This window comes from Merops nubicus, unplaced genomic scaffold, assembly GCF_000691845.1.
Source record: "Merops nubicus isolate BGI_N331 unplaced genomic scaffold, ASM69184v1 scaffold52680, whole genome shotgun sequence".
NCBI lineage: Eukaryota > Metazoa > Chordata > Aves > Coraciiformes > Meropidae > Merops > Merops nubicus.
In genome coordinates, this window is record NW_008585875.1 from 1 (window position 1) to 14411 (window position 14411).

General features: G+C 44.0%; 1 protein-coding gene across 1 annotated transcript; it reads right to left on the bottom strand.

Moving 5' to 3' along the window:
- Positions 1 to 1503: 1503 nt before the first annotated feature.
- On the bottom strand, positions 1504 to 13940 carry CEP104 (centrosomal protein 104kDa). Its single transcript, XM_008948455.1, is given in 22 exon segments — positions 1504 to 1590; positions 1592 to 1632; positions 2846 to 2936; positions 3081 to 3148; positions 3601 to 3739; positions 4031 to 4139; positions 4738 to 4819; positions 4897 to 4933; positions 5523 to 5636; positions 6112 to 6318; positions 6634 to 6810; positions 7418 to 7591; positions 8245 to 8412; positions 8918 to 9115; positions 9971 to 10222; positions 10840 to 10998; positions 11447 to 11615; positions 11780 to 11856; positions 12250 to 12315; positions 12571 to 12709; positions 13035 to 13208; positions 13782 to 13940. Coding segments are annotated over 22 exon segments (2841 nt in total). The 5' UTR covers positions 13895 to 13940.
- Between the last annotated feature and the right edge of the window lie 471 nt (positions 13941 to 14411).

Below are 14411 nucleotides of genomic sequence, written 5' to 3' on the forward strand. Positions count from 1 at the left end.
TCTGCCGGCGCTGGCCCGTCCTGGGGGGTTCCTCATCTCTTTTTGAAACAGATCTTAAAAATTTGTCACGCAATTTTGCAAAACAGATAGCACGCATCCTGCTACAAGCAGGACTTAACTGATTATTTTAACGCTCTGGCTCGTAAACTACTTTAAATTTCCCTGACTGGGTTTAAAAGCCGTGGCTGAGGACCAACAGAGAGCATCATCTGCCTGTGCCACATACACACCACGCTGGCCCATCCGAAATGCAAAACCTTTGCAAACTTCTGTTTGATTTTTTTTTTCCCCTTAAACTTGTATGATGGAAAGCTCACAGTCTGATGTCCAAAAGGAAAAAATGCTCTGGGCAACAGCTCCTGAGCCTGCCGTCCATTGCACGTGGCTGTCTCTGAGCACAACAATCTGTGATTATCTCATTTCCATAAGGAATCAGGGTCCCAAATGAAATTTATTTTCTTTTATTTATTGAGATACATATTTAAATAAACCATTTATATTAAGACTTTCAAAATACAAGCTCACTGATCTACCTGTAAAATTCATAAGCTTGTAGACAGGCTGCACGCCAACTATAAAACCCATGTGTTATAAAATCAGCACTCTACATACAAAGCAATGCCACAAATTTACCCCATGGGAGCAAAAAAAGCCCAACTTTCAATTTTATATTACTGTGGTCACTCATTCTTGTACCAGTGGTGAACACAGACATGGGACCAGCTGACTTCATCCTGGAAAGCAACCGCCCGAGTGTCACAAGTAGAACTGCTGGGATTTTGCTTTAGGTACAAAGCTTCACACACTGTGTCTTACTAGGACTTGTTTTCTTTGAAAAAATTAGATGGTCACATGCTGTAGCCCATGGATGTTTATTTTCATCAACAGCTAACTCCAGGAACTCAGTATTAGAGCTGGATTGAGTAGTGAGCAGAGAAAAAGCACACTAAAGCAGGAAAAAAGGTCTAAAATTATTAATCCAAGCTTTTCAGGGCCCCAGGAAGATTCTTTCTTTTCTTTAAGGGGACATTTACTTGGGATATGTTTCAGGATGAACAGATTTTCAAGCATAACCTCAATCTCTGCAGTAGCTCCATGGTCGCCTGCTGTTCCTGGGCTCCAGACGGGACTCCTGTGCCTCAGCTCTTGCCAGGGGACCAACGTGGTGCCTGGCGAGAGGCAGGGCAGAGCAGCCACCCCACAGCCTTCCACCCACTCACGGACGTGTCACCTGGCAACAGCCACCCAGCCCTTCAGCTTTTGGACTTGGTGCCAGTTCCTGGAGTTGGGCAGCAGCCTGGGCACTGTCCCAGGCCGTGTGTGTACTGCTAACGTGAGCGTTTCTAGGAGAAAGCCCCAGAGCTGCAGAGAGCTAACACAGAAGCCACCAGACTAGGCAGGAACTGCCCCGTGTAGTCAAATGAAAAAGATGATACAAGTTGCCCACAGTTTTTAAGTAACAACTACACGTGCTGTTAAGACAAAGTAAAAATCCTTGTCCTGTCATTGCTCTGAGCATGTTTTGTTAGTGCTTTTATTTCAGCCCTCTCCTGGGCTTGGGATCTTGCTTCCTACTGAGGGAGGCTGAGTTTCTGGCTCCTGAAGGACCCAGCTTCCTGCCACTTATTTTTCCTGTAAAGAGAAAATAAAAATAGTTATTGCAAGCCCACCTAGTCCTAGTCTTGAATTTTATCTCCCATTTTGATCCTCAAGATACGTTAAGTCTGAATGACTGATATTAGCAATTAAAAGCTGGCAGGAGTACCAAGAGGGGTGGGACCAAGGGGTCTGGGTTCCTTTCCTGTCTCTAGGAAATGGCGCTGGAGCTTTAGCTGTATTTAGGCAGGATTTAAGTTCCTTCTGTGTTTCCAGATTCTAAGCAGCCCAAACTAACTAGCATTCTCATTAGCAAGGAGAAACAGCAAAGCTGAACATAGACAGACCTGACTGTAGGTCCAGTTCAAGACTGGAAACTGTTGAGTTTAACCACATTGACTTATGACAGCTGAAAGAGACAATTCAACCATTCTTTCCTGGAACTCAGAGTAGTTGTGAAACAGAGATGTGAGCAAAGCAAACGTCAGACAGAGGAGGTTCACTCTAGCAAAGACCTCAATATGCAGCAGACTAAAGAACACCAGTAAAAAGTCTGACAGAGGAAAAGTTTTGCATGTTACTGGCCAAAATGGTTTTGGTGCTGCAGGCAGTGAAAATAGCTTGGTTTTTTAACTTCTGTGTTCAGGGCATAAAGGGATTTTGCATGTGGTTCATAAATGAAGACAACTGTTAAAAAAAATGACACCTGACATCAGCATCAGTTTCTCCTTGTTGATGAAGAAGCTGCACAATCATAAATTCTGCCTAGCTCCTGGGTCTGAATTGAAAAGGAAGAGCAGTACACAGCACTAACTATTCAGTTCAGCTTGTAATTAGAATTAGATTAGCATCCCCTGATTGGACATTAAAAGCTAAATCAGGCTCTGGTTTCTCTGTGTCAGCATTCAGGAGCCTTCCAGAACGTTAACTGTTTAGTGTCACTGCTGGTTGTTCTATTCCTGGCCACACTATTATGCAGAAAAAAACCCTGAACTGATCCAATATGCCAGTTTCCCCAGTAACTAAGCTAATGACCTCATTTTGAAATTACTGTTAGTGAATGATGTTGAGAATTTGCTCCCTAAGTGTACTGTAGTCTGTACTAGCATAAGAAATATCAGCTAGGGTAAACAAACCATGCTGAATGGGTGACCAAGGGCCAGCCTGCACTCCTGGATGAAATACTTCCCTTAAGTAAAGGCAACACAATCAAAAGCATAATCATTATTGTCATAAAATAGTATCTTACCAGGCTGCAGCAGAATGGTTTTATTTATTGGGGCTAACCTCCGCTGATTCATTTTACAGCCATCTTTGCCTATCAGGTGAGATTTCCAGGCCTAAAGTCAGTTAAAAAAAGCCATTACAAATCCCAGCAATAATCCAGGTGAGTTCTTAAGTCATTGGGTATAAGCCAGTGTTAGAAGAGGACACAAATTCAGTGCCAGGGACATACATCAGACCAATCTACAAGGCAGCCTTACCTCCTCTCCTGGGGAAAAGTTTTCGTGGCACAGTGGGCAATGGTTTGCCACATTTTCTGGTTCAGCCGCTGAAATGATTTGAAAAATAATGTAAGAATGGCAGAGACAGGTTAATTCCAAATACAAGAGGAGAACCTGCACAACAAAGAGCATAAAACAACCCCACAGCTAAGCCAGCTCCCACCCTATTAACTACTCTCAGAGAACTCCCACGTTTCATCTGCATCAAAAGATGCAAAAGATCAAAAGGAGCGAGAGGGCTTAATCCACAAGGGTGGGGTAGAGGCTTTCTGCTCCCCACTCATCCTCCCCACACATGTTCCTAGAAGTGAAGCATGGCACGTGCTGGGAAACTCAGGCATTTACTCCAGAAGTGTTCCCTCCTGTGGTCTGCTTAGATCTCCAAGCCCACAGAGCAGCACCTAACCAGAAGTGCTCTGACTTGCCACAGACATGCAGTATTTCCAAGTCTGACTGACTTGACCCCTGAATTTCCACCTTCCTGCTGGAAACCACTCACCATTGCAAGTCTTGCTCTTCAGGTGTTTGGGCAGCTCATCTCTTGGCACGGCCTCGCTGCAGCGTGGGCACTTCCCAAAGCTGTCCCTCCTGTCACAGCCAGTCAGCAGGTGCTCCGTCAGGCTCGCGATCTCCACCACCTGCAGGAGCACAAGGGGCAGCGAGAGGATTTGCACTCTTCTGAGGAGGGAAGGACAGGGGTTAACAAACCTGCTTATGGGATCTTTGGAAGTTAAATCTCACTTTCCAAAAGGACAAAGGGAAAATGAAATTTTAGTCCAGTTATTAATATGATTTACAGTGCTGCCCTTTTGGAAAGCAGTGCCCGAGATCACACAGCAGTGTTCAGAACTCATCTACCTTATAGCACCTTAACACCAGAAAAACAACAGGTTATGTCTTCTGGTAGCTCTAGAAAGTTTCTGCCTAACCTGTTTGCAGTGCTCACATCTGATTAAGACTGGGCAGTGTTTCCAGTAATGCTGATCCAATCTTTCCTCTGTGAAGGATTCATCCCTTTCACCACAAAAAATACACAAGCTGTGAAAAAAAATGCAAGCGTCAGTAACATCACAGAGTGAAATGGATCAACCCTGTTTATTCTGTTAAAAACTGTTCTGAAAAATAGCTAAACCCCACCTTGGTACACATTTTCACTACATAGTGCTGACCTTAGGACAGGGCACAAACAGGTACTACTATATAATTTAAGGCAAACAGAGCTATAAAGCATTTGGTCATACAGAAAGATGTAGTTCCAGAGAGCACTGAGAACAGCTCACTGGAACTGGCTTTCATGGCTCCAGAACTTTCAGACACTTTCTCCAGGCCCTTATCCTACAATACACAACATATCTTTGCCTTATTTTATAGTGGCAGTTGCACAGTAAACTGTGACAATTTCTTATCCCACAACTATTCAGGAAGCAAGTCCAAGGTCACACTACCCAAGACCTTGAAAAAATCAACATCTGGGATCACCTGGTGACAATTCCCCACTGTTAGCAGAGATTTTCTTTTTCATTGTTTCAATGCTGAGGTTATTAGCTTTGGTCTACTGGAAAAATGTTATTAAGGTTATTAGCTTGCAGGTCATACTGAGTGCTTAAGGTGATCAGAAGCTGCTCATCTAACTTACTTATCCAAATAATTTGCAACAGAGGAATGATCATCTGGAATCTCTGCTGCTGCAGGCTGTGGGCTTTGGTTTACCTGTAAACCTGTAAAAAGAGAACTATTAAACCTGAGATATCTTGAAATCCTTCTACATCTATTAATACTACTTGCAACTCCCTACCTTGATTCTTTGGCTTCTGAAAATCAGATTCTTTCTTCTGTTGAGCAAAGAAAAGTAAGTCAGAAATTTGCTTAATGCCTTGCCAGGGAGAAAAAGATTCTATTCTGGTTTTGCTCTGGAATTAAACACTTAGCAGCAGAGCCAACACATTACAACATTTGTGCTTCTAGTCCTACAGCAGATCTCTGGATTACTGGGACAACAGTCTCCTGGAAAACCAGTCCTCCTCCCTGGCACTGGGGTAGCTGACTACCTTCCTATGGTTCTGGTATAAAACTTCATGGATGTGCAGTACAGCATGTTCTGGAGGGCCTGAGCACACTCAGGACAATTCCTATACTCCAGCTGGTACAGAAACACTTAGACTTACAGAAATGCTCCAGTTTACCATGCAATAGACAAAGCTGTTTTAAAAATGAATCCAAATTTCATACTATGTTAGGAAAAAACAACCCCCCATATTTTAAGCTAGACTGTTGAGGAGGAAAGTCAGCCAGTGTATGTCAGAGAGACTCTCTCTTTTATGGTTTATAATGAGACATCAGTAATGTTAATCATCTAAGCCTGTGATACCTGAGGAAAAAAGGATTAAAAAAAATAAAAATGAAAACCAAAACACCCTAAACCTTTTCAGCTTGAATTTCTGCTTCTATCTCCTCCAGAGCTGCCAGCTGATCTTGCAGTACTTTTATTTCTTCCTTCTTCTGTTTCTCTGCTTCTGTTGCTGCCTTTCTCTGTGCCTGTGAAGAAATGCTCTTTCAGTTACACGAGTTTTTGAACTGTCTGTCATCTAGAAGAGATCACACCAGCATGGCACAAGTGGTCAGTGCAGTACAAGGAACACCCTGCCTGGTTACAGATCAGCCTGTGTCAGTGACACCTCCTCCCCCCAGATTCCTCTGTGCCACCTGAAAGAAACACAGAGCATATCCTCCATGCTTACTGTTTCCAAGGCAAGCCAGCACAGAACAGTATGTGAGTACTTTCCAAAGTGACTCTGTATCATTTCAGAAGTACCATCTGTGTTCTTTGTAGACTTTATTCATGAGTGAGTGTATGTAATAAACCGAACACCAGCTCTTCACACTCAGTAATGTTAACAGCACACCTTCAGCTGCTCTGCTCTGTGTGTCATGCAGCTCCTAACCCAGCCAGGAATCCACGTATTCCCCACGGAACGCAATGTCTAAAGCAGCTATGTGTCTTGTTACATACCCTAATTTCAGCTCCAGGAAGTTTACCATCTATTTTGGTAAAGCCCTCGAAGAGTGTCCTGTAGAGCAGCGTCCTGCGGGCGCTGGCGCCGTCGGGAGGGAGGTGCCCCAGGACAGCAGCTCTGTGCCCCCTGTACAGGGCAAAGACGATCCGCAGCGCGACCTCGCGCACCTCGTGTGCCCTGTGCTCCAGGGCTCCCACTGCAAACTGGAAGGGATAACAACTTTAAAAGTTATGCCTCTATTTTCCCACATTTTAAAAAAAAAATATTATTAGTCTAAGACAATTATTTCACTGCAGTAGGAGAAATCTCCACACAGACAAGATTTTGCAAACACTTTTTGACCCAGTGATTCTTTTCTCCTCATATTGGCACCTTGCCTCCTCAGCAGGTTGTGTGTTGTCACCTCCAAGAGGCTCATATTCTCTTTGGTGATTCCCCAAGCACTCCAAAACAGTCAGACAAGCCCCAATAAAAAAGCAACACAAAAACCTTCACATGCTGTCAACTCAGGCTCCTACCTTCATGACGCTGCTGACGGTAAACCCCGAGTTTTCAGTCCCCATGTCCTTCAAGAGGCTTTCCACTAACTTCGCTTGACTCATTGCCAGGTGTGTTGGGGAGTTTGGCTTCAATGGTTGAACCAAATGAGCTGGAACAATCTGAAGGGGTTTAACTTCACTACACAGTGCCATTTCCTGTAAGCATATGGAGAATCAAGTGTGCATGTAGGAATGGAAATGAGGAAAATCAACTGTCTTTGTAGGGCAGAGTTCCCCTAAGTTACTTATACCAAGCTCAGTAAAATGCAATGAGCCTTCCATAAGAAGTAGCTGCTTATTTTTTACTTTAGCAGCCAGAATTTGCTTGCAAAGACTTTGAAGAGAAGCTTATAGGGACATTAAGTTTTGCTAAGCACACTCTCCTTCTCTCCAGGCTGTGTTCTATCTACAAAAAAAAAAAATAATTATTTTTTAACCATTTTCTCCTTTCTTTTCTCTTTCAATTATAAAATCTAAGCCAAGCAGTAGTAATAAAGCAACCTGTCACCTTTGGGGTTCCAGTGACACACCAGACCGCTTCACACAGTGATGCTGTTAAAATTCCAGTTACATCTATAGTGGAAGAAAAGTCTTTTCCCTCCACGTGTGGATGCAAGCAAGGTAAATAACCCAGATATAAGCCATAACCCTTCACAGCAGCAAATTCTGAATGTGAGGTCAAGTCTGATTAGATGCTATCCCCCTGTAAGCTCTGTGACATTCTTAATGCAAACCAAACCATAATTTGAAGAAAGGCACCTACCTGAATAAAGTTAGATGCCACAAGGCGAAGTCGGGATGAAGAGTCTCCTGTTCTAGAAAGCAAATTTGGAAGAGTCTTTTCCACACAATGAGAAGTTTCTGTTCTTCCTAATTCATGTTTTGGTATATATTGAGTAATGATCATTTTCAAAAGTTGCAGGGAAGCCTGGAAAACCTAAGTCAAAGTGAAAAAGGAAACACTGAACAACAGTACCACACAGACTCCTGTTTTCAGACAATATTGTAAAATCCTTTCTCTAGTTCTAAAGAACAGCAGCCACAGGAATCCAGAATTACAGTAACACTCTTGACAGAAGCTACTTCAGATACCAGAAAACATGTGGCTAGGGCTTAGGTGAAAGGCTTCAGAATTTGTTTTATAAAGAGTAACACAGATCTTTCTTTTTTTCTTTTGTTTCGTGTTTAAAGCTCATTTGAAGCCTAAGTCCCCTTAGGCTAACTGTAATCTCTCTAGCTGGAAAGTAAAAGTTACTTCAGTGCTGTATTTGAACTTAAAAAGAACAAAGGCTCCACTTCAGCACACATTTACTGCATCAGCAGTTGTTTCTCAAGGTTGTTACTCAGCTCAGGACAATATTTTCCATACTGCTGAATGCCAGACAGGGGCCAGTCCTTGCTCCTAACTAAAATCTGACATTTGTTTTTTTTGTTTGTTTGGGTTCTGTTGTTGGGGTTTTGTTTTTTTTTAGACTTCTGTAACAGCAGTTTTACAAACTATTTGTTTAAATTACTTAAACCACACAGTTCTACAGTTTTTGCTCTTAGTTCTTCAGTGAAGTGTTTCTTATCAAACCTGTCACAGCTTACCGAGGACACGATGTCTTTGATGGCTCTCCTTACAAGGAAAATAGCAGCTCTCAGCACATTCTTCAGTTCATCCTTTGGAGTGTTTACTGACATTTCCATCAGCATCTTGTAGACAGCCAGCAATGCATCTTCTCGATACGACCAGGTTCTGGAATATGCTCCTGAAACCTGAACACAGAACAAGTTTATCTCTTAAAAGGTCAATATTGATATTTCGGTGTTGTTCAACATTTATATACAGGAGCAGCTTCAAAAGAACATATGAACTTCAGCATGAAATCCCCAGGTGTTTCCTACAGGAATCTGGCTTATATTAAAAGCACATAATTCTGAGTAAAATGATGAATAAAATGGATTCATGGGACAGGCTCAAGGAACCGTTTCAGGCACAGTCATGGCTTCTCTCCCTATAAGTTATGGGTATTCTGGTAGGGTCCATACCCTAAACCAGTCTACCAGACACTCTCTGCTTAACACATCATTAAATAACCAATCATAAAAACTACAGCATCCTAAAAACATTGAAAACGGGCACCCATATACCCGAGGTCAAATTTTGATCTCAGATTTTTAAGTAGCAGCTCTGAACATGTAAAACTCACATCAGTTGGTCTTTGTTGACTGACTCAGCGCAGGTCACAATAATCTATGTGTTAATTTTGTTGTTCCTTACCAAAGCTTCTCCAAAAACCTCAACAGCAGGGCTGGCCTCCCTCAGTGCCTTCTCAGTTAATGGTTCTGGCTCCCCAGCAATGCCACCTCTGGGAGAACTGCTGACACCCTGCTCTGCCCTCTCCGGGGACGCGGCCGCCTCCTCGGGGTGCTCACAGCCCGCTGGAAGAGGTGTCTCATCGTAAGGCACAAACTCCACCTAGCAGAGAAGATAAAATTTGCTCCTCTAGAAATGACTTAGATGTGAAGTTGTTTCATCACTAACTGGATTCACCTCAATGCATTTTTTCCCCCATCAAAGCAGCATTGCTTCACAATGAAGTACAGACCCTGGAGTTCCCATAATAACATTGCCACAAAATGGAATCACTGCCTGTGAATGAAACTCATTTCTTGTCTATAGAATACAATAAAACACACACAAAATGCCTTTTGTGGAAGTGCACGTATCTACAGAAGAAATCACCTGTTGATAGGAAGCCAGCAAGTTATAAACTATTGGTTAGATGATTTTAAGTCAACACCCTGTTCGAGAGAATACTACTGCTACCAGAGCCAACACAATTCTTCCTTCTCTTTGACAAAAGCTGGAGCAGCAAACCCTAAAGATCAGGCTTACCAAATACCATGATTTTCTTCCTCTCCTCAGATGTGACACTAAGCTCTTACCCTGCAATCCCATTCCAACAAACTCCCTTGTATAGTCATCCAACATGACCTCTATGAAGGAGATTTATTAAGCCATGAATGGAGAAAGCAGATTTCAGCTTCCCCTATACTGGCTGTGTGACCCCTGTTGAGTCATTTTATGTTTGTTTGCCCCCATTCTTCTGTTTGTAAATTGAGTAGAATCCCCTTTTGTCTCAATCTCAATGAACATTTGAAAAAAGCTTCCAAAGAAATTCAGGAAAGTGGAAGACCAGTGCCAGTTATTAGAGGGGCACGGTCATGATGCACATGGGAATAAGCATGAAAGACCTGGTTGGTTTGGAAGGCTGAATACAAGACTGCTTGCACTGACAGATCTCTGCAGTACCAGTGGTACACTACTCACATTTCCTTTGGGAAGCACTTCCCTGGAGGTTGTGGGATGAGTCCTGGGAGGAGGAGGAGGCGACTGATGGGGAACAAGGGGCTCAGCAGCAGCAGGACCTGCTGACTTCTCTTCCAGCAAAGGTTCTGCTCCCCACAGCTCTCCTTTGTGCTGTTCTGTGTGCTCACGAGGAGGGGAATTTGTAGCTTTTGTGTGCTGAGGATTGTCCATATACATCACAGGCTCCAAAGGCAATTCAGGTGGTTTTCGACTCTGAGAAAGGGAAGATTTGTAAAGCAGAGCTAACAATGTGCTGAAATCAGCAGCAGTACAGCTACAGCACTGTCAGTCAGCAGGATTCTGGTGCTTTCAAGCAAATATCAGATCTCACTCACAGGCACACGATCATTTCCACTGGGTGCAGCTTTATGAAACAAGCAGAAAATAATTCTGTGTGGGTGCATGTGTAAAGATTATACAGCTTCCTATTCTGAGGACAATATAAAACTGTATAATTTATCACATTACTTCTGCAGGGTTAACCATGATGGCAGCATAAGCCTGTTACACCCCTTCAAAATCTGAGAAAGTACCTTATGGATCTGCACTGGGTAGCCCTGAAGTCATGCAAAACATTCAGGATTCTAACTTCATTTGCTTGAGATCTTAACAGTTCAATGTAAGCTAATTTATGGAGAACTAAGCATGTTTTAAAATGCCACGTGCAAGCCTTTGGCTGGGGAAACCCACAGTCCAAAAGTCCTTATTTAATTATCATAAAACACCTGCCTAACAACTCTTATTTCCCGAATTTGTTTTGGTTGCTCTGCCATTTCTGTTTACAACCCCCACGTGATAAAGCCCCCTGAACTAGGAGCAGCAGCACCCACCAGCAGCTGGGTGTCCAGCAGGTTGTGGAGCTCCAGCTGCTGGTACACCTTCAGGCGGTACGCTTCCATCTGCTGTTTCTTCTTCTCAGCCAGGTCATAATCCTCCTTCTCCACAGCACAGCGCTTCTCCACCTCGTACCGCCCCAGCCGCTCCCCCACCTGCCAGGAGGGGTAACCAGCTAGCCTGGGACCACGCCACTCTGCACACCTGCACGTGGCACTACTTCCAGCCAAGTTATTAAATTATACAATCATAGAATCCTTTAGGTTGGAAGAGACCTTTAAGATCACCAAGTCCAACCATCAAGCCAACACTACTAAGTCCTCTGCTAAAACAGAATCAGAATCTGTCAGGGTTGGAAGGCACCACAAGGATCCCCCAGTTCCAACCCCTCTGCCATGAGCAGGGACACCTCCCACTAGATCAGGCTGCCCAGAGCCTCCTCCAGCCTGGCCTTAAAGACCCCCAGGGATGGGGCCTCAACCTGATTTTAAAATCACTGTTTTGAAAATGTACTGGAAGTAGTTACGATTGCAGGTGGAGGTGGGGGGCCCTGAGGAGCACTGGAACACTGCCCAGCTGGGACCAGCAGGCTCCCAGCAGTACCTTTTGCAAGTCTGCAATGGCTTGTTTGAGCTTCTTGGCGTGATCGTAGCGCTCGTGGCGGACGGCTTCGCGCTTCTTCTCGTCCAGCCTGCGGATCATCTGAGCCACCTCGGGATCCTGGTACATGTCAAAGGCCAAATCATCCAGAGGAGAAATGGAGTCAAGTTTCCTGAAGATACAGAATGAATAAAATAAACTCACAGTTAACCCACAACAACCACGCTGAGCGTACGTCTCCTCCTTTCACTGGCAGGGAACTAACAAAATAGAGAGACTGAGAACCACAGACTGCAGAGGTGTTTTGCCAGGGTATATGGAGAAGACAATCCTTACCCAAGGTAAGTTCCATCTAAGGCAGGATCATCTGATTTAATCCCCAAGTAGTAGTCTATCAGCTTCTCTCTGGAAGGCTTTGTAATGGGAAAAAAATAATAATAATTTTAAAAAAAAATCTTAGTGCACATTCATCAACATCAAGTGTGTGCTCAGGACAGAAATTCTGGCTTACCACAATCAGCATAAGCTGCACAACTTCCTTCTGTTTGGGGGCATATTGAAGGGAGAATTTGTAAAGGCTAAAAATGCCACCGTTACAATTGATGACGTTTTAGTTTTTGTATGCACATATTAGGCTCAATTTTTGAGAACTTTATTGCTTCAAGTTGACATAAAAATAAAATCAATACATGGCAGCTCTGCTACAGCACAAAATGAGCAGAGGAAAGATGCACTCCATTACCCCAGGAACCCTGCAACTGAACATTTGTAGCAACAGTAAGAAGTCAGGGATGCTTTCCACTTACAGTATTATTGCTGTCATTACTGAGGTCTGCTGGATCTCCAATAATGTTCACAGCTACCAGGGCAACCTGGGATAGATTTAAAGCAAATGCATAAGCAAATTACAAATTAAGCAAATTACTTCTTCCATACCTTATGAAAACTGAAAAGAAGTGGAAGAAAAACCCCACCAACAGGACTTCTGGTGAGAATCAAATATAAACCCAGGAGTTTTCAACCAACATTTTTAGCTTCTGCAAACCCAGGGAGCAGATTTCTGTGGCTGTTCTGTACTACTGAAATGTCACTTAGCTCACCAAGTACAGACTCTTGACTCGGCTTACCTGACCGTATATGTTGTATTTATTGACATAATTTTTATGGAAAATCAGCTTCAGGTACTGGCCAACTGCATCCACATACACAGATTTTAACTCTCGTGCTTTGAAATCCGTCTTTTGGTTGTCTGAGAGAGGGACGTAGCTGAGAAGGAAAATGTAACACGTAAGCAGAGGAAACGCACAAGCACACAGCTGTAGTTCTGCTCCTCAGGTTGGTACTGGGAGAAGGTTTAAAACTCCCTCCTGACTGAAGCCATGTGTGCTGCCATCCGAGCAGACTGCTCACCAGCATCATGTCTCTCACACTGACACCTTCAGCCCTGCTGCAGACCTCAGCAGGCCCAGAAGAACCTCTGCTGCCTGCGGCGCAGCGTGACCGATGGCGCACGCAAAGCATCATTAACAGTATTTCCTCATGAGGCCTTCCTGATTAAGGTAATAAAAGAAATTAGAGCTTTTTGACTTACCCCAGTCTATGAAACCTCTCTGACTGGTACGGAGCGAAGTATTCAGGCAGGCTCTCACTGATGTAGAACTCAATTTTGCTTGAAATCATGTACTGGTGAGCCAGCAACTGCAGCTTCCGAATCCGACACCTCTCCACCAGCTGCAGAACGATCTCCTGTGGGTACTGGCACAGTCTGCAAACACACACAATTTCTGAGCCGCCTTTTTAAAGGTGACTTCACTTCCAACTTGAGTAATGTTTAATTATGAAACTTCCCAAAGTTATTATAGTTTAACTCAGCATTACAGAAAGAAACCAAAGAGTACAAACACTTCTCACTTTCCTGCATGCCTCTGTTAAAGTTACCCAGGGGGTGTGCTGAGATGACTGCATTTTTAATACTAAGCCAAAGAAGTTGCAAACTCAAACACTTTCCTCCATGCCTCTGTTAAAGTGCCCCATAATTTACCCAGGGGGTGTGCTGAGATGACTGCACTTTTAATACTAAGCCAAAGAAGTTGCAAACTCAAAGACAAATAACAAAATAGTGGGGTTTTTTTCCTTTTAAAGGACTCCATTCAAATTCAATGAGCCTTTAGCTGGTAACCAAGGTGCTGTTTTCCTCAGGATAGGTATTCCATGGGATTAAAGTAACTTTTTTGGGCTTATAATCTTTGGTCTGGGATGCTGTGAACTGCTCTGACCACGCGTGGTGTATCTGCCACCCATTCTAACCTCACTCCGTGGTGCAGAGCTGGGGCAGTACCTGGGTGATCGCCATCCGCTCACAGTCGGCGCGTGAACCATCAGCTCGTGAGCACTGAAGCCATCCTCGTGTCCTGAAGAACTGACCACGACAAACCCCATCTTGTGCGGCATCCTGCAGAGGTGACCTAGGCAAAGCCACGACGCTTCAGCCTTAAGCAAATCCCTACAAGGACAATAACAGAACACTGAAACACTACAGTCAACAAATTAAATCCTGTGCTCCATCAAGTCAGTACATGATGACTACAAATGTAGATCTTCTGTACTTCATGGTGGCACCATAACCTGTATCATGCTCTTGGGCTGAGCGTTTTACTAGTACGTATGAAGCGACGGTTTAGCTAACTTGTGCAGCAGCTGGCCAACAAACTCAATTAAATCTGCTAATCCAAGACGGCGCTTGAAACTGAGTTCCAAAATGTGCACAAAAATGACCCAAACAATCCTTGGCGTGTTTGAGCCAGAGCAAAAACACCAGCAGGGAAGAAGGCTCAGTGCGGCACCTCTCCACAGCAGGGGTGCTGACGGGACGGCAGCGGGAGGACGGGCAGGACGAGCTCCAAAGACGCCGCTACCCCCGCCCCGCAGTGATACCGCGGATTAATTTCGCCCCTTTCCCTCCCTCCTC